This window comes from Pongo pygmaeus, chromosome 21, assembly GCF_028885625.2.
Source record: "Pongo pygmaeus isolate AG05252 chromosome 21, NHGRI_mPonPyg2-v2.0_pri, whole genome shotgun sequence".
Lineage (NCBI taxonomy): Eukaryota > Metazoa > Chordata > Mammalia > Primates > Hominidae > Pongo > Pongo pygmaeus.
Window position 1 is genome coordinate 51,579,322 of NC_072394.2, and position 21,367 is coordinate 51,600,688.

At 42.3% G+C, this 21,367-nt stretch overlaps 1 protein-coding gene across 3 annotated transcripts in view; it reads left to right on the forward strand.

Annotated features, from left to right (window-relative positions):
* The window catches only part of ARFGEF2 (ADP ribosylation factor guanine nucleotide exchange factor 2), a 115,005-nt gene that overhangs the window by 54,957 nt on the left and 38,681 nt on the right, over window positions 1–21,367 (forward strand). For all 3 annotated transcript variants that reach the window (XM_054467454.2, XM_054467455.2, XM_063659320.1), the window contains 10 exons: window positions 520–703; window positions 9,218–9,329; window positions 9,870–10,075; window positions 12,728–12,812; window positions 12,915–13,086; window positions 13,709–13,860; window positions 13,980–14,108; window positions 15,461–15,619; window positions 18,852–18,999; window positions 20,185–20,284. In XM_054467454.2, the coding sequence (XP_054323429.1) occupies window positions 520–703; window positions 9,218–9,329; window positions 9,870–10,075; window positions 12,728–12,812; window positions 12,915–13,086; window positions 13,709–13,860; window positions 13,980–14,108; window positions 15,461–15,619; window positions 18,852–18,999; window positions 20,185–20,284 (1,447 nt within the window). The remainder of the gene's footprint in view (window positions 1–519; window positions 704–9,217; window positions 9,330–9,869; window positions 10,076–12,727; window positions 12,813–12,914; window positions 13,087–13,708; window positions 13,861–13,979; window positions 14,109–15,460; window positions 15,620–18,851; window positions 19,000–20,184; window positions 20,285–21,367) is intronic.

The following is a 21,367-nucleotide window of genomic DNA, read 5'->3' on the forward strand; positions in this document are numbered from 1 at the left end:
GAATTAGCTCATCAAGGCTGGGCACGGTGGAGCATGCCTGTAACCCCAGCACTTTGGGAGGTCGAGGGTGGTGGATCACGAGGTCAGGTGTTCAAGACCAGCTTGGCCAACATAGTGAAACCCTGTCTCTACTAAAAATACAAAAAATTAGCCGGGTGTGGTGGCAGGCGCCTGTAATCCCAGGTGCTCTGGAGGCTGAGGCAGGAGAATAGCTTGAACCTGTGAGGTGGAGGTTGCAGTGAGCCGAGATCGTGCCACTGCACTCCAGCCAGGGTGACAGTGAGAGACTCCATCTCAAAAAAAAAAAAAAAAAAAAGAATTAGCTCATGAAGTTTCATGAGGAAACAAGTTTTTAAGTAAAGTATCTGAATGATACTAAGGTTTCATGCTTATAATCCTTATAGTATTGACTTGTTGCTATTACAGGTCTGGGAAAGGGAGCCGTACAGCCAGACCTAGCTCGGCTGTGTCTGTGTCCCACTTGCTTATTTGGCTTCCTTTACTTTTGTTTCTCTGCAGGTCAGGAGAGGCTCACGGATCAGGAAATAGGGGATGGGAAAGGCCTTGACATGGCGAGACGGTGTAGTGTGACGTCCATGGAGTCCACAGTGTCCTCAGGGACCCAGACAACTGTTCAGGATGACCCTGAGCAATTTGAGGTCATCAAGCAACAAAAAGAAATCATTGAACACGGCATCGAGCTGTGAGTGTGGCTGCCGTTAACTAGCAGGGATTCTATTAAAGCCATATTTTCTCTGGGAACCTGGGACTGATTCCTAAAAAGGAAATGCCTGTTTACAAAAGGCTGATGCTGGCATTTGTAGCTGAGCCTGATTGAGCCAGGCAATCTGTAAATGAGCATATGTGTGTGTGTCTGTGCACAGAGGGACAGAAAACTTTAATACCTTTGTGTGGCTGATGCAGCCTTTTTTCCCCCCTTTTCTAATGAAAATAATAAAACCAATTTAGAAAATACAGAAAAGTATAAAGTAAGAATGTAAAAATCACTCGTAAAATTACTGCCTGAGATGGCCTGGCGCAGTGGCCCATGCCTGTAATCCCAGCACTTTGGGAGGCTGAGGCGGGTGGATCACGAGGTCAGGAGATTGAGACCATCCTGGCTAACATGGTGAAACCCCGTCTCTACTAAAAATACAAAAAATTAACCGGGCGTGGTGGTGGGTGCCTGTAGTCCCAGCTACTCGGGAGGCTGAGGCAGGAGAATGGCGTGAACCTGGGAGGCGGAGCTTGCAGTGAGCCAAGATTGTGCCACTGCACTCCAGCCTGGGTGACAGAGTGAGACTCCATCTCAACAACAACAACAAAAAATTACTGCCTGAGGAAATCACCATTGGTGCATATTTTTCCAACTATATATTATATGAAAAATTTCAGCATACCAAAAAATTACTGTTTGTCTTATTTGTTTTATTTTTTTTTTAGGTATTTTATTTTATTTTTTGTTATTTTCTTATACTTTAAGTTCTAGGGTATGTGTGCACAACGTGCAGGTTTGTTACATAGGTATACATGTGCCATGTTGGTTTGCTGCATCCATTAACTCGTCATTTACATTAGGTATTACTCCTAATGCTATCCCTCCCCCTGCGCCCCACCCCACAACAGGCTCCCCTGTGTGTGATATTCCCCGCCCTGTGTCCAGGTGTTCTCATTGTTCAGTACCCACCTATGAGTGAAAACATGTGGTGTTTGGTTTTCTGTCCTTGTGATAGTTTGCTCAGAATGATGGTTTCCAGCTTCATCCATGTCCCTGCAAAGGACATGACCTCATCCTTTCTTATGATGCATAGTATTCCATGGTGTATATGTGCCACATTTTCTTATTCCAGTCTATAATTGATGGACATTTGGGTTGGTTCCAAGTTTTTGCTACTGTGAATAGTGCCGCAATAAACATACGTGTGCATGTGTCTTTATAGTATCATGATGTATAATCCTTTGGGTATATACCCAGTAATGGGATCACTGTGTCAAATGCTATTTCTAGTTCTAGATCCTTAAGGAATCACCACACTGTCTTCCACAATGGTTGGACTAGTTTACATTCCCACCAACAGTGTAAAAGCGTTCCTATTTCTCCACATCCTCTCCAGCATCTGTTGTTTCCTGACTTTTTAACGATCGCCATTCTAACTGGTGTGAGATGGTATCTCATTGTGGTTTGGATTTGCATTTCTCTTACGACCAGTGATGATGAGCATTTTTTCATGTGTCCGTTGGCTTACATAAATGTCTTCTTTTGAGAAGTGTCTGTTCATATTCTTTGCCCACTTTTTGATGGGGTTGCTTGTTTTTTTCTTGTAAATTTGTTTAAGTTCTTTGTAGATTCTGGATATTAGCCCTTTTTCAGATGGGTAGATTGCAAAATTTTTCACCCATTCTGTATGTAGGTTGCCTGTTTGCTCTGATGGTAGTTTCTTTTGCTGTGCAGAAGCTCTTTAGTTTAATTAGATCCCATTTGTCTATTTTGGCTTTTGCTGCCATTGCTTTTGGTGTTTTAGTCATGAAGTCCTTGCCCATGCCTATGTCCTGAATGGTATTACCTAGGTTTTCTTCTAGGGTTTTTATGGTTTTGGGTCTAACATTTAAGTCTTTAATGCATCTTGAATTAATTTTTGTCTAAGGTATAAGGAAGGGATCCAGTTTCAGCTTTCTACATATGGCTAGCCAGTTTTCCTAGCACCATTTATTAAATAGGAAATCCTTTCCCCATTTCTTGTTTTTGTCAGGTTTGTCAAAGATCAGATAGTTGTAGATGTGTGGTGTTATTTCTGAGGGCTCTGTGCTGTTCCATTGGTCTATCTCTCTGTTTTGGTACCAATACCATGCTGTTTTGGTTACTGTAGCCTAGTTTGAAATCAGGTAGTGTGATGCCTCCAGATTTGTTCTTTTTGCTTAGGATTGTCTTGGCAATGTGGGCTCTTTTTTGGTTCCATGTGAACTTTAAAGTAGTTTTTTCCAATTCTGTGAAGAAAGTCATTGGTAGCTTGATGGGGATGGCATTGAATCTATAAATTACCTTGGGCAGTATGGCCATTTTCATGATATTGATTCTTCCTATCCATGAGCATGGAATGTTCTTCCATTTGTTTGTGTCCTCTTTTATTTCGTTTAACAGTGGTTTATAGTTCTCCTTGAAGAAGAGGTACTTCACATCCCTTGTAAGTTGGATTCCTAGGTATTTTATTCTCTTTGTAGCAATTGTGAATGGGAGTTCACTCATGATTTGGCTCTCAGTTTGTCTCTTATTGGTGTAAAGTAATGCTTGTGATTTTTGCACATTGATTTTATATCCCGAGACATTGCTGAAGTTGCTTATCAGCTTAAGGAGATTTTGGGCTGAGATAATGGGGTTTTCTAAACATACAATCATGTCATCTGCAAACAGGGACAATTTGACTTCCTCTTTTTCTGATTGAATACCCTTTATTTCTTTCTCTTGCCTGATTGCCCTGGCCAGAACTTCCAACACTATGTTGAATGGGAGTGGTGAGAGACAGCATCCCTATCTTGTGCCAGTTTTCAAAAGGAATGCTTCCAGTTTTTGCCCATTCAGTATGATAATTGGCTGTGAGTTTGTCATAAATAGCTCTTATTATTTTGAGATACGTTCGGTCAGTACCTAGTTTATTGAGAGTTTTTAGCATGAAGGGCTGTTGAATTTTTTTGAAGGCCTTTTCTGCATCTATTGAGACAATCATGTGGTTTTTGTCATTGGTTCTGTTTATGTGATGGATTACGTTTATTGATTTGCATATGTTGAACCAGCCTTGCATCCCAGGGATGAAGCCGACTTGATCGTGGTGGATAAGCTTTTTGATGTGCTGCTGGATTTGGTTTGCCAGTATTTTATTGAGGATTTTCACATTGATGTTCATCAGGGATATTCGTCTAAAATTCTCTTTTTTTATTGTGTCTCTGCCAGGCTTTGGTATGAGGATGATGCTTGCCTCATAAAATGAGTTAGGGAGGATTCCCTCTTTTTCTATTGATTGGAATAGTTTCAGAAGGAATGGTACCAGCTCCTCTTTGTACCTCTGATAGGATTCGGCTTTGAATCCCTCTGGTCCTGGACCTTTTTTGGTTGGTAGACTATTAATTATTGCCTCAATTTCAGAGCCTGTTATTGGTCTATTCAGGGATTCAACTTCTTCCTGGTTTAGTCTTGGGGGGTGTATGTGTCCAGGAATTTATCCATTGCTTCTAGATTTTCTAGTTTATTTGCGTAGAGGTGTTTATAGTATTTTCTGAGGGTAGTTTGTATTTCTGTGGGATCGGTGGTGATATCCCCTTTATCATTTTTTATTGTGTCTATTTGATTATTCTTTCTTTATTTTCTTCTTTATTAGTCTTGCTAGCAGTCTATCAATTTTGTTGATCTTTTTTAAAAAAACAGCTCCTGGATTCATTGATTTTTTTTGAAGGGTTTTTTGTGTCTCTATCTCCTTCAGTTCTGCTCTGATCTTAGCTATTTCTTGCCTTCTGTTAGCTTTTGAATTTGTTTGTTCTTGCTTCTCTAGTTCTTTTAATGGTGATGTTAGTGTGTCAATTTTAGATCTTTCCTGCTTTCTTTTGTGGGCATTTAGTGCTATAAATTTCCCTCTACACACTGCTTTAAATGTGTCCCAGAGACTCTGGTATGTTGTGTCTTTGTTCTCATTGGTTTCAAAGAACATCTTTATTTCTGCCTTAATTTCGTTATGTACCCAGTAGTCATTCAGGAGCAGGTTGTTCAGTTTCCATGTAGTTGTGCGGTTTTGAGTGAGTTTCTTAATCTTAAGTTCTAATTTGATTGCACTGTGGTCTGAGAGAGAGTTTGTTGTGATTTCTGTTCTTTTGCATTTGCTGAGGAGTGCTTTACTTCCAGCTATGTGGTCAATTTTGGAATAAGTGCGATGTGGTGCTGAGAAGAATGTATATTCTGTTGATTTGGGGTGGAGAGTTCTGTAGATGTCTATTAGGTCTGCTTGGTGCAGAGCTAAGTTCAGATTGTGGATATGCTTGTTAACCTTCTGTCTTGTTGATCTGTCTAATATTGACAGTGGGGTGTTAAAGTCTGCCATCATTATTGTGTGGGAGTCTAAGTCTCTTTGTAGGTCTCTAAGGACTTGCTTTATGAATCTAGGTGCTCCTGTATTGGGTGCCTATATATTTAGGATAGTTAGCTCTTCTTGTTGAATTGATCCCTTTACCATTATGTAATGGCCTTCTTTGTCTCTTTTGATCTTTGTTGGTTTAAAGTCTGTTTTATCAGAGACTAGGATTGCAACCCCTGTTTTTTTTTTGCTTTCCATTTGCTTGGTAGATCTTCCTCCATCCCTATATTTTGAGCCTATGTGTGTCTCTGCACGTGAGATGGGTCTCCTGAATATAGCACACTGAGGTCTTGACTCTTTATCCAGTTTGCCAGTCTGTGTCTTTTAGTTGGGGCATTTAGCCCCATTACATTTAAGGTTAATATTGTTATGTGTGAATTTGATCCTGTCATTATGATGTTAGCTGGTTATTTTGCCCATTAGTTGATGCAGTTTCCTCCTAGCATTGATGGTCTTTACAATTTGGCATGGTTTTGCAGTGGCTTGTACCATTTGTTCCTTTCTATGTTTAGTGCTTCCTTCAGGAGCTCTTGTAAGGCAGGCCTGGTGGTGACAAAATCTCTCAGCATTTGCTTGTCTGTAAAGGATTTTATTTCTCCTTCACTTATGAAGCTTAGTTTAGCTGGATATGAAATTCTGGGTTGAAAGTTCTTTTCTTTAAGAATGTTGAATATTGGCCCTCACTCTCTTCTGGCTTGTAGAGTTTCTGCTGAGAGATCCGCTATTAGTCTGATGGGCTTCCCATAGTGGGTAACCCGACCTTTCTCTCTGGCTGCCCTTAACATTTTTTCCTTCATTTCAACCTTGGTGAATCTGACAATTATATGTCTTGGGGTTGCTCTTCTCTAGGAGTATCTTTGTGGTGTTCTCTGTATTTCCTGAATTTGAAAGTTGGCCTGCCTTGCTAGGTTGGGGAAGTTCTCCTGGATAATATCCTGAAGAGTGTTTTCCAACTTGGTTCCATTGTCCCTGTCACTTTCAGGTACACCAATCAAATGTAGATTTGGTCTTTTCACATAGTCCCATATTTCTTGGAGGCTTTGTTCGTTTCTTTTTATTCTTTTTTCATTAAACTTCTCTTCTCACTTTATTTCATTAATTTGATCTTCAGTCACTGATACCCTTTCTTCCACTTGATCGAATCGGCTATTGAAGCTTGTGCATGCGTCATGTAGTTCTCATGCCATGGTTTTCAGCTCCACCAGGTCATTTAAGGTCTTCTCTACACTGTGTATTCTAGCTAGCCATTCGTCTAATCTTTTCTCAAGGTTCTTAGCTTCCTTGCGATGGGTTCGAACATCCTCCTTTAACCTGGAGAAGTTTGTTATTACCGACTTTCTGAAGCCTACTTCTGTCAGCTCGTCAAAGTCATTTCTGTCCAGCTTTGTTCTGTTGCTGGGGAGGAGCTGCAATCCTTTGGAGGAAAAGAGGCGCTCTGGTTTTTAGAATTTTCAGCTTTTCTGCTCTGGTTTCTCCCCATCTTTGTGGTTTTATCTATCTTTGGTCTTTGATGCTGGTGACCTACAGATGGGGTTTTGGTGTGGATGTCATTTTATTTGTTGATGTTGATGCTATTCCTTTCTGTTTGTTAGCTTTCCTTCTAACAGTCAGGTCCCTCAGCTGCAGGTCTGTGGGAGTTTGCTGGAGGTCCACTCCAGACCCTGTTTGCCTGGGTGCAGAGGCGCAGAACAGCAGATATTGCAGAACAGCAAATATTGCTGCCTGATCCTTCCTCTGGAAGCTTCGTCCCAGAGGGGCACCCACCTGTATGAGGTGTCAGTCGGCCCTTTCTGGGAGGTATCTCCCAGTTAGGCTACATGGGGGTCAGGGTCCCACTTGAGGAGGCAGGCTGTTCTCAGAGCTCAAACACCGTGCTGGGAGAACCACTGCTCTCTTCAGAGCTGTCAGACAGGGACATTTAAGTCTGCAGAAGTTTCTGCTGCCTTTTGTTCAGCTATGCCCTGCCCCCAGAGGTAGGGTCTATAGAGGCAGCAGCCCTTGCAGAGCTGTGGTGGGCTCCGCCCAGTTCGAGCTTTGCCGGCGCTTTGTTTACCTACTCAAGCCTCAGCAATGGCAGACACCCCTCACCCTGCCAGGCTGCTGTCTCGCAGGTCGATCTCAGACTGCTGAGCCAGCAGTGAGCAAGGCTCCGTGGGCATGAGACCTGCCGAGCCAGGCACAGGATATAATCTCCTGGTGTGCCATTTGCTAAGACCATTGGAGAAGCACAGTATTTGGGCGGGAATGTCCCGATTTTCCAGGTACAGTCTGTCATGGCTTCCCTTGGCTAGGAATGGGAAATCCTCCGACCCCTTATACTTCCCGGGTAAAGCGATGCCCCGCCCTGCTTCAGCTCACCCGACGTGGGCTGCACCCACTGTCCAACCAGTCCCAGTGAGATGAACCAGGTACCTCAGATGGAAATGCAGAAATCACCGTCTTCTGCGTCAATCACGCTGGGAGCTGCAGACTGGAGCTGTTCCTATTTGGCCATCTTGGGATGGAATCTTACTTGTTTTATTTATGTATATATTTTTGTGAACCATTTTGAAAGTAATTGGTAGCCATCATGAGACCTTAACCGAATCTCTTTGAAAAATAAAGGACGTTCTCCCATATAACCACAGCACCATCATCACAATCATTGACAAATCTTTATGTGTTTCTTTCCAGTCTTTTACACACATAAACACATACACAATCATATTCCAACTTCTAAATGATTAGTTAACTTAGTAAGTTCAACTTAAGAGTTGAAGTTACAGCACTCACTTATTAACTGACATGTTTGATCTTCTCATTTCTACTGTCGCCACCCCACCTCCCTCCAGTGTATTCTGCCCACAGCAGCTAAAGTAATCTTTTTAAAACATAAATCAAGTCTTATCTCTCTCCTGCCTAAATCATTCCAGGTTTCCTGTTCTGCACCATGGCCTGACCCAGTCTCTGGCCTCCCTTGCTGATCTCATCTTCTGCCAGTTCCCCTGAGTCACACAATGTATTTTCAGTCCCTTGAACACCTTCAGCTCTTTTCACCATGGTGCCTTCTGCTTGAAATTCTCATGTCTGTTTTTCATCCCTCAGACTTGGTAAAACATCTCTTCCTCAAAGAGGCCTTTAGCAACTGCACTATCTAAACAGGTCCCAAGTTAATTTCTGCCCTTGCCCCTATTTGTATCTTTCATGATGTTTGCCAGTTTGTGCTTACCCATGAATATCACCCTCCAGCTCAGGCCTGGTAAATAATAAGTTGAGTCTATACATTGGTTAACTTTGCCTTCCTTTAACAGGAAATAAAAAATGGGCTGGGCATGGTGGCTCATGCCCGTTATCCCAGCACTTTGGGAGGCTAAGGTGGGAGGATCATTTGGAGTTCCAGACCAGCCTGGTCAACACAGTGAGACCCTGTCTCTTAAAAAAAAAAAAGGTAGAGAAAGAAAAAAAATAAATACAAAGTAACATGCTTAACTATGTATTTCTCTCTCAAGGAAATCCAAAAGCAGACAGTCTAAGGCTGCTATGGTGGCCCTTAAGGACATCAGAGATCCAGGCTCCTTTTATCTGTCTGCTTCACCATACTTAGCCAGAGAGGGTGGCCTCATGGTATAAGATGACTGCTGGAGTACCAGCCATCCCACAAACATTCTGGAGAAGAGGAGGGAAAGAACAAAAAGAGAAAAAAGCAGACTTCCCACCTGAGTCAGCTTTGTTTAAGGGTCCTTCCTGAAGTACCCACACCACTTCTGCTCATATCTCACTGGCTAGAAGTTTATCACATGGCCATCCTTTATTTAAGAGAGGCAGGGAAATGTTCTTTTTATTCCACATGGCAGTGTGTCCAGCTAAACACGTAGGGTTCTATTAGTATTGGAGAAGGGGAGAGTGGATATGAGGTGACAATCAGCAGACTCTGACCAGGTATAGCTGGGTCAGAAATTGAAGGCAGAATTTAGAAAAGCTACCAGGACAGACATGACCTTGCTAGCTTATACATGATGGCATGTTCATAGTATTCTATTATAATTTATCTCAAATACCAGCTTTTGCTATCCTCCAGATGTTGAAATAAGCAACTTGTGTCCCATCTCTGCTTGAAACAGGTTCAACAAGAAACCCAAGAGGGGGATCCAGTTTCTTCAGGAGCAGGGCATGCTGGGAACGTCAGTTGAAGACATAGCCCAATTCCTGCACCAGGAGGAGCGCCTGGATTCCGTAAGGCTGGGGGGTGTAGCACTTGCATGTGAGTTCTGTCAGGTGATTGTGAGCCCTCACCAGTTTTAACCTCGAGATTGGCTGGCCCTGAGTGCATTGTCTGTTGTCCACCCCCTGGTTACAGCAGTCCTGCGTATCCTGTTGGCTAGTGTTGCAGAAAGCTCTTTGATGGGAATAAACTAGCCTCCCGGCAGGTGGCTGCATATTTGCTGGAAGAGAGTCAGAGCTGGAAGTGTTCCTTGACTGCTAGAAACAGTTCTTCTGGCTGCCTGTCTGCAACTAACCTCCTTAGTGTTCCCCATCATTCTCTCCATTTTAAGTCTCTTGTGCCCCCTCCTCTTCTTTCATCCATGCAGGACAGGCTGCTTCTGGAATGGGTGGGTGGGTGGGCAGGTCAGGGAGTTCCCTAGCTTTTTTAGCAGTCCAGCCTATTCTGGGCAGTTAGGGCCAGGCTATTCTGACTCCACCCTTTGGCTGCTGGCTTTTGCTGAGGATTCGTATTTGACAATTTCTGGATATAAGTGAGTGTGTATGTTTCAGACCCAAGTAGGCGATTTTCTGGGAGATAGCGCAAGGTTCAACAAAGAGGTGATGTATGCCTACGTGGACCAACTTGACTTCTGTGAAAAAGAATTTGTCTCAGCCCTGCGGACATTCCTAGAAGGTTTCCGCCTACCTGGGGAAGCCCAAAAGATTGACCGATTAATGGAGAAGTTTGCCGCAAGATACATAGAATGCAACCAAGGGTGAGCGCTGATTTTGAATCCTTTCCAAGATCATCTGTTTGCCTGCCTCAGAACGCTAATTCTAATTTGCTTGGAGTTTAATCTTTGTATGTCTGTGCCAAGCAACTGAAGCTTTTGTTTACTGTGTGCCAGGTACTGTGCTAAGGGCTTATTTCACAGAAGACCTCACAGCAACCTATTTATGTCCCTATTCTACAGACAAAAAGATTGAGGACCAGAGAGGTTAACTTGCCCAAGATCACACAGCTAAAGCCCATGCTGTTAGCAACTATAAAAGAGTAGTTTCAAGTTGAGAGGAGACAATTGGGCATCTCTTCCCTAATCAAAAACAGTTCCCCTGATTTGATATATGGGGTAGATCTCAAGGATTTTGGTTTTTCTCTAATTACATACTGATGAGCAGGTTACAGAAATAGCTATATAACTAAGAAAAACCACCAAAGTACATGATTTTATCTGGGGACCTTTTTTGATGGGCGGTTCGTGATTTTGTAAGAAGTGGAAATAGGAAGGGGAACAAACCATTATTAAATACCTCCTGTGTGTGGGCCATGCCATGGGTTTTACATGCATTTAATTTAATTAATGGCAAGCCCAGGAATAGTATCCCTGTTTTACAGATGAGGAAATTGAGAATCTGAGAGATTGAGCAACCTGTCCAAAATTAATCAGCTAGTAAGGAGCAGAGCCAGGGTTGAATATGGATTTCTCTAACTCAGAAGCTCATGTTCGGGCTGGACGCAGTGGCTCTTGCCTGTAATCCCAGCACTTTGGGAGGCCGGCACAGGCAGATCACTTGGGGTCAGGAGTTTGAGACTAGCCTGGCCAATATGGTGAAACCCCGTCTCTTCCAAAAGTACAAAAAAAATTAGCTGGGTAATCTCAGCTACTAGAGGCTGAGGCAGGAGAATTGCTTGAATCTGGGAGGCAGAGGCTACAGTGAGCCGAGACCACACCACTGCACACCAGCCTGGATGACAGAGGCAGACTCTGTCTCAAAAAAAAAAAACTCATGTTCTCTCTACTGAACATTAAATTAGAAATATGTCTTGAATATGCTGTGACCATGATGTGGAAATTGTTCAGTAGAAACTATTTTTTTTGAGACAGGGTCTTGCTCTCTTGCCCAGGTTGGAGTACAGTGGCGTGATCACAGATCACTGCAGCCTGGATCTCCTGGGCTCAATCAGTCCTCCCACCTCAGCCTTCTGAACTGCTGGGACTACAGGTGCATGCCCCTGTGCCTGGCTAATTTTTTGTATAATATTTCTGCAGAGATAGAGTTTCACTGTGTTGCCCAGTCTGGTCTTGAACTCCTAGCCTCAAGGGATCCCCCTGCCTCAGCCTCCCAAAGTGGGGAATTTACAAATGTGAGCTACCACACTTGATTGAAACATTTTAATAACTGTTTTGCCTCTCAAGTCAACTTTGTTTTCGTATTAATTGCTCCCAGTCCTCCAAGTATATGGCAGGCTGTCCCCAGGAGGTGGCAGGATTGGCAAAGGCAGCATATGATCATTTTAACCAAATAGACATTAGAACTCTCTGTGAAGGCATAATTAGGTGCTGTTTACTTTAAACATATCTCCTATGTGGACCTAGAAGCCTTGTTCTGTTTTGCTCAGTCAGTAAATATGTGACCCAATTTCATCTCGTATTAAAAGACCTTTGTTGTGTTCTTCAAAATTTCTACTGTTCCTGTTATGGACAGTTTGGACAGAACGGTTTCTAGCTTCAGCCTCATATCATGTGAGGCTGTGCATCACATGTTGTCCTTCTGTTCTTGCCTAAGGCAAAAAAGTTAGACTTCACCAACATATTGTTTAGAACAACATAAACATTTTCCATGGTATTTCTACTGTTAAATGTTATAATGGATAATATAGACTATAAATAACAGCTAAACAGCAATTTTAGTCATCTTTATATCTCATGTCTAGCACAGTGCATGGCACAAAATAGATGTTCTCAGGAACAGGACAAGGTTGGGGAGGCACTCAAGGTGCTTAGTGTGTGAAATGTAGTGAGATGCCCTCTCTCAGGGTCAGCACCAAGTGTAAGGTCTCCTGATGTGCTCACGTGCTTCACCCTAGTCTTGGCCCCAGATGCTTCTTAGAGTCTTTTTAAAAAATTATTTGAAATTGCTTTATTCAAAGAAGCCTCAATTTTTATTATTTATTTGGCTGGAGTGCGGTGGTGCAATCTAAGCTCACTGCAACCTCCACCTCCTGGGTTCAGGCAATTCTTCTGCCTCAGTCTCCCGAATAGCTGGGATTATGGGCACCCGCTGCCATGCCCAGCTAATTTTTGTATTTTTAGTAGAGACTGGGTTTCACCATGTTGGCCAGGCTGGTCTTGAACTCCTGACCTCAGGTGATCCACCCACCTTGGCCTCCCAAAGTGCTGGGATTACAGGCCTGAGCCACCATGCCCTGCCAAAGAAGCTAAAATTTGATACAGATTGTTAATGAGCTTTTTCTACACTCTGGATTGCTAAGTCTTGTTCAGTGATGATGAAAGAGTAAAAACTCTTGCCTCATTTGGAATCAAGGGGAGTAGTCGGCTGCTTTTCTCGTTAAGTGGTCTCTGTTAGCATTGTACCTTCCAAACCTCATCACCATGAATATTGATGTCTCAAATTTTTTTCTCCAGACAAACTCTGTTTGCTAGTGCTGACACTGCTTATGTCCTAGCATATTCAATTATTATGCTAACTACAGACTTGCACAGTCCTCAGGTAAAGTACTTTAATGATTTACATGTTGTAGTAGCTAAATAAGTGGCTTTACTTGGGCAATTGGATGTTTTTTAAATGGTTTTTAATTTTTGTTAATTACAGGTAAAAAATAAAATGACAAAAGAGCAGTATATTAAAATGAATCGGGGTATCAATGATAGTAAAGATCTGCCAGAAGAGTATCTCTCAAGCATCTATGAAGAGATAGAAGGCAAGAAAATTGCAATGAAAGAAACAAAAGAGCTCACGATTGCAACCAAATCTACTAAGCAGAGTAAGGTCTAATGGCAAATTATTTCTTTTAGTTCTAATTTTTTAGTGTATCAGAATGCATGATTAAATACTCTGGTGATAAATTTAATGTGCATAGCTAGATATCTGAATAGGAAATGTGATTGAATTAATTATTGTGATTATGTTGGGACTTTTATAATGTCACTGTCTTGCTAGATTTCTGATGAGGAGCAAGAAGGAATTTAAAATTAGTAATCTGAGAACTAAATTACTCCCAAAAAGTGTTCTTTAAAATTTTGCTTTAATTCAGATTGTGCCCACCTTGATTAGAATTCTATTAGTTATGGCCCCTGGGGAGCTGTCAGTTTCACTATTTGAGAAGCAGCAAAGGGTAGTGGTTTAGAGTGTGGCTCTAGAACCACACTGCCTTAGGTCAAGTCCCAGCTCCTCTACTTAGTAATTGCATGACCCTGGGTAAGTGAGTTACCCCCTCTGCCTCATTTTTCCCATCTGTAAAATGGTAATAATAATATTTTTAACGGACCCACGAGATGGTTGGGAGGATTTAGGAGTTAATCATTGTGCATCTTTTGAAACAGTGCATGGCATGTAGCCAGCCCTCAGTGACTGCTAGCCACACCTATCATGCTCTTACTTTACAGATGTAGCTAGTGAAAAGCAGCGGCGGCTGCTGTACAACTTAGAGATGGAGCAAATGGCTAAAACAGCCAAAGCTCTGATGGAGGCTGTGAGCCATGCCAAAGCCCCGTTTACGAGTGCCACTCACCTGGACCACGTCCGGCCAATGTTCAAAGTGAGTATCCTGAGAACTTAGCAAGCATGTGGCTAAGCCTGATTCTGAAGCTGGCCAGCCAGAAGTACTCTTTCCATGGTAAAACTCTGGATGTTACTGAAATCTTCCTTCCTTGATAGCTGGTGTGGACGCCACTATTGGCAGCCTACAGCATAGGACTCCAGAACTGTGACGACACTGAAGTGGCCTCCTTGTGTTTGGAAGGCATCCGATGTGCAATCCGAATCGCCTGCATCTTTGGAATGCAGGTAGGTGTAAGTCAGCAACGCTCCAGAGATACTGCTGGGTTGTGTTCTTTTAGATTTGGCAAAACTTAGAAATTATCAGAAATTTCCAGTTAATCAAGAGTCTTAGCAAACTACTTACTTATGCCTACTGACAAGAAATGCATAGCTTTGTGATGACAGCTCATTAGGGGCAAAAATGGAGATACGGATTAAAACTGTCTTTAAGAATGGGTAGGCTGGGCACAGTGGCTCACGCCTGTAATCCCAGCACTTTGGGAGGCTGAGGCAGGCAGATCACCTGAAGTCGGGAGTTCGAGACCAGCCTGACCAACATGGAGAAGCCCCATCTCTACTAAAAATATAAAATTAGCCGGGTGTGGTGGTACATGCCTGTAATCCCAGCTACTCAGGAGGCTGAGGCAGGAGACTGGCTTGAACCCAGGAGGTGGAGTTTGTGGTGAGCCGAGATCGCGCCACTGCATTCCAGCCTGGGCGACAAGAATGAAACTCCATCTCAAAGAAAATAATAATAATAATAGGTAGGGTCCAAGCTACTTGACTGGATTTGACAAAGCAGACTTCCTGTTCATCTGCCTAACTTGCCTGCTTTGGTGCTTAAAAATACTATTTTCTTTTTAACATCAGTTTTTGTTATAATTTCCCATATTTCCAACTCTCCCTGGAGAAACAAGTAGTTCAGTGCAATATGAATATGTCTGTAAACCTTTGAAACTTGAAAAGTTCAAGCAAATAAATGAAATGTAATTCTGAAACTGTTATGAAATTAGGAGGTTGGCAATCCCATGCATCACTTTGTAAGTCAGAAGTTGCACCCCATTTATTTTTAAAAACTCAATCTTCTGTTCCCATTCATTTTACAGTTAGACATTTTCTTTTATACCAAGACCACAAGCTTTGAAGTTAGACCATCTAGGTTTCAAAACCCCACTCTGCCATCTCTCCAACCATGTTACATTGGCTCAGCTAACGTCTCTCCAAGATACCAATTCATTTCCTCATTTGTAAACTTGAGAAAACAGACCTGCCTGGCAGAATTGTTGCAGATGTCAATTTATGTGACAGTCTTAGTATTCAACAGACATAGTGGAACATGGGACAGGTGAGTTTGACTGAAGTCAGTTAGAAAGGAGAGAGCTGCTTCTCAAACATGTGGCAGTGCATAGATAGCCTCTGCAAGATTTTCCAAAAGCAAGAGAGCATTAGCATGGAATAACTGTTGTGCCAATGTGCAGAAAGCCAGTCAATGTGCATACAAAAGGTGTCAGAGAAGCCCAGTGTGCCAGCCCTGCAGATGTGAGAATGGCCACACTAAGGTTGGAGTCACAGTGTTCTCTCTTGGGCTTCTGTTACAGCTGGAACGAGATGCCTATGTTCAGGCTCTTGCTCGCTTCTCCCTGCTCACAGCCAGCTCCAGCATCACAGAAATGAAGCAGAAAAACATCGACACCATTAAGACACTTATCACAGTGGCTCACACTGATGGCAACTACCTTGGGAATTCCTGGCATGAGGTACGTCTCTCTTTGAATTGCCTTTTCTCAGGATGACTCTTGGCTTCTTTTTATTCATTGTTGATCTCATTTGGTCAATTCCGTTTTTCTTGAAGTCAAGCCTCACTGTACCTCATGTATCTAGAAGTCATCCTCTCTGGGGCTGTGAAAGGTGGGGGCGAGTTCAGGTGCACCAGCTCACAGTGAGCACCCTTGTACCCAGCAGCCACTGTCCCCCATGAAGTGTACTTCTGTTGTTGCAACTTTCTTTCTATATTAGTGCCATTTTTTTTTTAGTCCTTATGTACCTCTTGGGAGCTCCTATGATCAATGTGTAATTTTAAGACAAAGCCAGGAGCCTGATTAGAAATGGTTGATAGTCACAATGAGCTGTTAGGGAGAGTGCCAGTGAATTCACATGTTTTTAAAACAGTATTCTAAGATTCTCACCCAAGGATATAGTTACTTATATGTACAACAATGTATTTAAAAGGATATTTGTTGCAGTTTTAGTTGTTCTAGGGAAAAGGTTGGGTTAAAAAGAGCTAGATGGCCCAACAATATAAGAGATTGCTACTTTTTAAAAAAAGTATGGTACAGCATTTTTTAGAATGTTATGTGGCCATTTAAAATAATGTTGTGGAAAAAAAAGACAGGCAGATAGTATGTGCTCTCTGATGGAAGTACACAATACTACCTAAGAAATCTTCTAGCCCCAACTCAAATCTGAATCGATTCAAGCCTGTATTGCCAGTTTACAGGAAATACAGTGGACAGAGAAGCATGTTAGATATGAGGGTGCAGCTTGGAAATTCTAGGTGTGACAGACCTGCAGAGCAGATGACCAGGTTTTTCAGCAAAAAAATTGCAAGAAAAACAAGGGAGGAGGGTTACCTATAAATTAAAAGAGATTTCAGAAAAGAAGATAAAAGATGATTTTAAAGACTATTGTGGGAAAATGGTCACAGTAAAATTACAAGTTGTTACAAGACATTGTGAGGCATTGTCTCTTGTGGCAAAATACACAGAGAATGGAGTTTGAAAGGAGACCAAAGCATTAACATTCTGTCTGAGAAATAGAATTATGGAAATTGTTTTGTTCTTTTTTTTCTTAATTTCTAATTTTTTCTACCATCTACATGTATTACTTTTTTGTTTAGAGAGAAAACTGTGAAAGAATAGAAATGAGGCTGTGGAGAATGTAAAGGACAGTTTGACGTAGAAAGAAAATTGCTGTCATCTTTCTTCCCCATGTGGACCACATGGCTCAGATTCAGAGTAAAGGCTCTAGAGCCTGGCAACTGGGGTCCGATTTGGGGCTCCACCTCTTCCTGCCTGGATGGCACAGGCAGGTTACTTAGTCACCGAGTCCCGCCTTCTTCATCTCTACAATCTTCACAGGGTGGTTATGAGAATGAAGAGGGCTTGGGGCTGTATTTGGCAAGTAGTAAGAACTCAATAGTGTTACCTGCTGTCATCTCCATGGCGTATGGCTTTGCTCCTCTTCACCAGCCTTTCCTCTCTCTGTCACAACTCTGAGTAGTCCGTGTTAGAAATAACTGAGTTATGTCTGGGCACAGTGGCTAACACCTGTAATTCCAGCAGTTTTGGAGGTTGAGGCAGAAGGATTGCTTGAGGCCAGGAGTTCCAGACCAGCCTGGGCAACATAGCAAGACCCCATATCTTTAAAAAAAAATTATTTTTTAATTAGCTAGGCACGGTGGTACATGCCTGTAGTCCCAGCTACTCAGGAGGCTGAGGCAGCAGGATTGCTTGAGCCCAGGAGTTCAAGGCTGTAGTGAGCCTTGATTGCACCACTGCGCTTCAGCCTGGGCAACAGAGCAAGACCTTGTCTCTAAAATTAAAAAAAATATATTTTGAATTGTGTGCTTTTTTAAATCATTTCCTGCCTTCTAAGGAGCCATAATACCTAGAGAATCAATGAATAGTTGCTTTTTCTTCTAAAACATTTTTTTTAGCCTGGGAGGTATTATCAATATGAGGTTCCTGCTGCCTGCCAAGTATATGGCAGAATCTAGAAATGTTAAAAATTAATTGGCTACCTCTGTGGTTGTCAGAAGCCCTGAGAAATCAGCTTGGAACTAATAAGCCCTTGACCTTTCAGTATTGGTGACATACTTAGCTGTCCCCAGCTTCTGCAAAAGGGAGGGCATTACTAGCTTACTAATAATAATTTAATAGTGTGTGAAGAAATCAGGGGATGATTCTCTTCGGTGGAATTAAGTCTATTTCTCAGTCAAGAGGAAAGCAATTTGTAAGTAAAGATACTCGGCAGTGCTTAGTGGTATAGTGGAGTCCTGGACTCTGGGACTGAATTGTAAGGTCAGCGTAAAAAGCAACACTGAAGTTCAGTCAGAAGTTCCCATGAAAATTCCTTAGGGTTTCCCTGGAGGTCTATGTGCCATTCCTCGGTAAGTTTCATGTAGCCAGTGTTTCCTCTGACAGAAGTTGGGACCAGTTTCTGTTTCTACAGCTGAGCTTCAGGTAGGAGAGGACCCGTGTGCAGATCTGCATCCTCAAGCACCAGAGGCACCCCTCAGGACCAGGAGATCCAGCCTCATCTCCCACTGCATGCCTGCTGTAGAGCATATTCTCATTCCTTCAGTTAAACCAATTAACGATTGCCAACAATTTTAAGTGCCGGGGACTTAAGTGTTCAGCAGTGAACAAGACAGAGTTAATGCCCTCTTGGCACCTAAGGCAGGAAACAAACAAATAAATATATTTGTATAATGCCAAAAAGTGGTAAGCACTAAGAAAAAAAAAGTATGAGCAGGGCATGGTAATGGGAAGGTACGATCTCACAAGAAAAATCTCTCTGAGAGGAGCACACATGTCTGAGCTGGGAATTGAAGGAGTGAGCCGTGGGGAGACAATATTCCAGGCATAAGGAACAGTGAGTGCAAAGGCCCTGGGGTGGGACAAGAGATGACAAGTTAAAGGAGCAACACTGAGGCCAATGAGGCTGGTGTCTTGTCGTCTCACAAGGAGAGTGGAAAAAGGAGGTGGGGGTGACTAAATGATGTGCCTATTAAGTGACATGGTGGGAGGAATCCCCCGCCCCAGTCAAATGCTTTTTCTCTCTTTATTGAGAGCTTACTAAATTTGCATAAACATCTATATGGCATAACTCCACTGAACCAACTTTTTTTTAATGACTAACTTAAGATTACAGTGCCCATTTTCTAGCTGTAAGGTAGGAACTCATTTCTTCATGCCTTCTTTCTCTTAGATCTTGAAATGCATCAGCCAGCTGGAGCTCGCTCAGCTGATAGGAACCGGTGTGAAGACACGCTACCTGTCTGGATCTGGGCGTGAAAGAGAAGGGAGCCTGAAGGGCCACACATTGGCAGGAGAAGAGTTCATGGGCCTTGGCCTCGGTAAGACACCAGGCCCCACAGCTGACAGTCACGGATTTGCAAGCTAACAGGGAAGAAACCCTTCCTGTCTCGTCAGGACTGTCCTGTAAACCGTCTCTTCCTTTTGTGCCATCTGACAGTGTTTATGAATGCAAGTGGACGTGCTGCTTCGGCCTCTTAATTGTGATTAAACTGTTGAGTAAAATGTCTATTTTACCAAAGTCAGTAGGGTGCATTACTTTTCTTTCTATACCTGTAACTATATCGGGGAGAAAAACCATTTGCTTTAAAATGTCCAGATCTCTAGTGCCTGACATTAGAGGGGTGTGTATTTGTGTCTCTAGATTTTAAAGGGTAGATTCAACACTTCTTCCATCTTTATTGGGGGGCTTTTATTAAACAGTATTCTTATGCAAGTAGAATTATTTCTCTGGCTATACATTGCATTGAGAAACTCTTCTGATTGATGTCACATGGTAATAATAGTAAATAGGGCAAACAGATGTGCCAAGTCACATTCTGAGCATTCAGTTTATATATTTTAACTCATTTAATGCTCATAACAATCCAATGAGAACAGGGACTGTTATATTCCCCATTTTGTAATTGAGAAAACTGAGGCACAGAGTGAAAAGATATGAGCAACATCATACTGCAAAGGAGTGGCAGAGGTAGGATTCAGGCCCCAAGCCATCCAACTACAGAGTGTAGGCTTCTAGGTCCCATTTAGTGAGTGGAATAGTGCAGTGTCATGGTTAAAAGTATGGACTCTGGAAAAATAGAGAATTGTAATAGCACCCACTTCTTAGGGTACTCGTGAGGATGAGTGGAATGAAATTCTGTGAAGCACACCAAGCATTCAGCAGGTGTGAGCCATTATATGTTCTAGGCGCTCTGGATTAATATCAGTTGATTCAAATTTGTTTTCCTAAATATAGGCCTTTAATACTATAAAAATGTAAAAGATTATAGAGAAAGGTAGATGGTTGGTATAAACAAGAAAGCTTATACTAAGGATATATTTTAAATGCCTAATGCCAAAACATAACTTTAATTTTATCATCAGTGGGTTTTTGTTTCTTTTTTGAACTTGCAGAATCATTCCCATTTATGTCCCCTGTCCCTGCGTGTTGACATAACAGGATGCTTTGTTCTAAATACTTGACAGTTTTTGAAGTACTGCTGATTTTGTGCATTGTGTTTCAGGTAATTTGGTGAGTGGCGGAGTGGATAAAAGACAGATGGCCAGCTTCCAAGAATCGGTTGGTGAGACCAGCTCACAGAGTGTGGTTGTAGCTGTGGACAGGTAATGATTTTATTCTTCAGTGACTCTCAACTACCCAGTGGTTTGGTGGCCTCTCTGTAGTTACTGGACATGAATGATTCCTAATTTGTTTAACTGATACAAGTGTTAGCTACAAATTGCTTAAGCGTCACATTTATTTGCATTTTTACCTTTTAGAAAAGGTATAACTTTAACATTGTGACAAATTATGTCAAAAATAAGAGTTTTTTGCTTATGTTGATGTTTTAAATTACCTTGTTTCCGTAGTAGAAATTATTTTTTTAAAAATCACAAGAAGAGTTTAGGATTAAAAGCCTACCCATACTCACGCCTGTAATCCCAGCGCTTTGGGAGGTCAAGGCAGGCAGATCACAAGATCAGGAAATCGAGACCATCCTGGCTAACACAGTGACACCCCATCTCTACTAAAAAATACAAAAAATTAGCCGGGCGTGGTAGCGGGCACCTGTAGTCCCAGCTACTCTGGAGGCTGAGGCAGGAGAATGGCCTGAACCCGGGAGGCGGAGCTTGCAGTGAGCGGAGATCATGCCACTGCACTCCAGCCTACTCGACAGAGTGAGACTCCGTCTCAAAAAAAAAAAAAAAAAAAGCCTACCCATGCTCATGCCTGTAATCCCAGCACTTTGGGAGGCAGGTGGATCACAAGGTCAGAAAATTGAGACCATCCTGGCCAACATGGTGAAACCGTGTCTCTACTAAAATACAAAAAAAAAAGAAATTAGCTGGGCATGGTGGTGCATGCCTGTAATCCCAGCTACTCGGGAGGCTGAGGCAGGGGAATATCTTGAACCCAGGAGGCAGAGGTTGTAGTGGGCCGAGATCGCGCCATTGCACTCCAGCCTAGCAACAGAACGAGACTCTGTCTCAAAAAAAAAAAAAAAGCCTACCCATGAATGAGAGTTGGCCAAGTTGACAGTTTCCTTTTTCTTTTCTCCCCTCAAAACTTTTCCATTATTTCTCTTTACTCAAAACTTGACCTAAAAATCCAGGAGAGATATTTCCCATAAAGAAGCTTTGTACTTATTAGCAATCACTTTCCATTTCCTTTTCTTTCCTTCCCCCATTCCTTAGTCACTGTAACCA